This window comes from Loa loa (genome assembly GCF_000183805.2).
Source record: "Loa loa unplaced genomic scaffold supercont3.146, whole genome shotgun sequence".
In the NCBI taxonomy this organism is placed as follows: Eukaryota; Metazoa; Nematoda; class Chromadorea; order Rhabditida; family Onchocercidae; genus Loa; species Loa loa.
The window spans coordinates 139,350-142,716 of NW_018108326.1; the positions used below are offsets into that span (position 1 = coordinate 139,350).

Consider the following 3,367-nt stretch of genomic DNA (forward strand, 5'->3'; position numbering starts at 1 on the left):
TAAAGTATGCAGTACATAAGATACGATACCACAAAGAAAGTGAAGCCATACCAACATGGGATCAGGCTCTGTTTTCTTCAGATTTGGATTTGCCGCGGCCAATGCATCAATTGTTGCTGCTGCTCCCTACAGAGAAGCAAAATGAAAAAGCGCTAAAAAATCCAAAACATTTTATGAACAATAGTATACCATTTGTGCAACTTTTTCTAAATTAATATAAAATGCAATAGTTAAAAAAAAGACTGTTTCAATTATTTAAGTTCATCTATGATAGAAATTTCAATTGATAATGATTAAACCACAAACTAAAATGGTTGGTTGAATAAGAAAGAAGTTAACAAACCTGTAACTGTTCCTTGAAGTCTGGTACAGCGCGGCAAAGTGAGACACCCAAGAATCGCATATTCTCATTTTTGCCAATTTCACGAACTATTTCATCGGTGTATAAGTTGTAAACCTAAAATTGTTAAATGAGTTCCAAGTGAATTCTCTACGTCTATTTCGTTTATATTCGAAAAGAGCATAATTCTTTTTTAGTGATAAAAAAGAAGAATCAAATGAAGAGATCACAGATAAGATATGAAAGGGCTTACTTTGATTCCAATTGGTGTAGGATAAATAAGAAAATTACTGGTTTCGTCAAAACAAATCGATAAATGCTGGAAAGTATTTTCATCACGATCCAATTCTTTTTCCAGTGCAACTCGTCGATTCCATTCCATATTTTGTAAGCCATAATTCCTGGAAAAAAAAAATTGAACTACTGATTGTATGGAAGTGATCCAGAATTTATCACTTTTTGCAATTCAACATTATCAGAGTTATTCATCACTTAGTGCAATATATCTCGCAGTTGTTGAATATCTATATGACATATTTACTGTTTTGAAACATTCCCATCCTACTTGGCTGTGCGTGATCACTCTCTCTTCATGAAGGTATAGAAGAGTAAAGGATTGTGATAATTGTGAAAAAAAGTTAATATATAATTAAATCAAACTTGGATCAACTTGCAACACTCACATCATAAATTTATACAGTGGTTCTCTACCCGTTCCTTTTTTCTTTTCTTCCTCTCAAAACTTACTTGTTAGCTGTAGCTTGATCTACATAAAACCGTAATGTTTCATCGATGACTTTTACCAACTTTCCAGTAGCGAAATCAAATATTCGAATACGTCGATCTGCTCCAACCGCAGCAAATGATTTTCCATTTGGTGCTATTAGCAAACAACGCGGCGGTGCTTTTACCTAAAAAATACAACTCCAAAATTGGTAATAACAAAACACAAATTCTGAAAAATAGAAAAAAATATATAAGACTATTTTCATGTTAGTTAACATTCTCAATAGTTCCTCGGCATAAGATAGATTAATGGAATGGAACGATTCACAACAACAAACTAAGCCAAGTAAAAATAAGCTGAGGTGTTCATCAAAGCAATACATTTAAGAAATCAGCAAATGTAAAGACAGTGTAGAAAGGGATATATCTGCACTGATCCACTCGGCACTTTTTAAAAAAAATGAAACAAAACGTAAAATTAAAAAGCTGATTATATTAAATGAAAAATGAAAGTTTTCACTGACTTTAACAAATTCATAAAGATCAGTGTCTGTTTTATACGTCCATTTCACGTTATCCGGAAACTGGTATTCGCGCTTTGGACCAGACCAATACTCCAACATTCCCTTTGCATCAACGGAAATAGCACAATCAAAATGTGGGTTGTACTGAAAATATTGAAGCAAATGGATAAAATTGAAATCTTGTACGATTACAATATATATAAAGCATCTAAAATTTCAAAAATTATAAAGCCTCTAAAGTATAAAGTACGACTAGTAAAATTACTAAATTTTTTTTTTAAAAATTTTCTCGAATTCTGACAAGCGATTAAATCAGAAACAATGGTGGAAAAACATACCTCGATAAATTTCACAGGATTTGAGTGGATTTTATCTAAAACATGAATTGGTTTATCGTCGCCTTTGCCATCATAAATAAAAATTTTTGCTGATTCTGAGTCTGATATAGCTATCGCCTGGATAACATCATTTCCTATAATTATCAATGACATTCGAATCCACATCTTGAAATTGTAAGTTAATAACTAAAACTTCTTAATTGGTTGTTCATAAGTTCATCCAATATTTGGCTCTTCATCATAGCACAACAATGATTAAACCAATGAAATCAATGAAGCAAAGAAAAAAACGCCCTTAACAATAAAGCAATTTCAAAACTTTCAATTACTACTAACCCTGATGTATCCATGCAGCAGTTCTAGGAGCAAATTCAGTACTGAGCATATTAATCATATCAAAATTGGATACATCAAATATTTTTACTGATTTATCTTGCATACAAACCGTTGCCATTAATGTTCCATTGTGATTGATCGTCAAGTGGGAAAAAGTATCTGCAATAAAATACAAATTTAACACTTTGTTTGGAGCCTGACAAAAATTATTTCCAGAACGATGACCATTACTATTCAGGTGCAACACCACTCATTTAATTTAGGATTTTCGGCACTACATAATATCAAAATTCAAAACTATCGCTACGACGTCTCACGATATGCCTGAATAATCATAAAAGATTTGATGTTCGTCCGTTTTGGACCCTCAAAATACTCCCATAATTTCAAACACACTTTTAGATATTGAGATTGACTGCATTGGGTATCAACTGCAATAAATGAAAAGTTCGCTATATTTCAATGAATTCGTTATTGTTTAATAAAACTCAAACTGACGGAGATGGCAGCGGAAATGTTTGACAAATTCAATCCCTTCACCGTGCTTTTTCTTCCAGAATTTCAAATGTCCATCCGTACTTGCCGTTATGATGAAATCTGTTCTGAAATAGGCAAATCAATTTCAATCAAATTCAAACTTAGTTCCGCTGTAATTAGCAGATGAAAGCATAAACAGTGCAATATTTAAGATGAAACAGTTGAAAAATTGGCATCATTAACTCAATAAAATATATAAACTTATGCTACTTCATGACTTGCATTTAATAACAACTAAAGAGGGTATTATGAAAGTAGTTGGAACTGTGAAAAAGTAAAATTCATTGAAAAAAAATTACGCAGAAAATTAACATACGCAGTTGCGATAACATGAGTTATAGTATCTCGGTGCATGAATGATTTCTCATATTGAGTAGCACGTGGTATTGAACGTAGATATGTTTCTTCGTAAGGAAGTACTGTAATTTGTATAGCATATTTAATTATTTGTTATGGAAAAAACTTGTTTTAACATTAAATTTGAAAAAAATTGCCAGCATAAATGAAATGGTGTGCAATAAAAGGAAATATAACAACAACTAACAACTAATAATTAATAACAAATA

The 3,367-nt window shown here is 31.7% G+C and overlaps 1 protein-coding gene across 1 annotated transcript in view; it reads right to left on the reverse strand.

Annotated features, from left to right (window-relative positions):
• Positions 1-3,367, reverse strand: part of LOAG_17895 (cyclophilin-type peptidyl-prolyl cis-trans isomerase-15) — a 6,654-nt gene that overhangs the window by 2,499 nt on the left and 788 nt on the right. The window contains exons 2-10 of the mRNA XM_020450559.1: positions 3,118-3,220; positions 2,763-2,866; positions 2,265-2,423; positions 1,929-2,062; positions 1,591-1,734; positions 1,088-1,251; positions 594-741; positions 344-457; positions 52-126 (exon numbers count right to left, since the gene is read on the reverse strand). Of these exons, the coding sequence (XP_020305757.1) occupies positions 52-126; positions 344-457; positions 594-741; positions 1,088-1,251; positions 1,591-1,734; positions 1,929-2,062; positions 2,265-2,423; positions 2,763-2,866; positions 3,118-3,220 (1,145 nt within the window). The remainder of the gene's footprint in view (positions 1-51; positions 127-343; positions 458-593; positions 742-1,087; positions 1,252-1,590; positions 1,735-1,928; positions 2,063-2,264; positions 2,424-2,762; positions 2,867-3,117; positions 3,221-3,367) is intronic.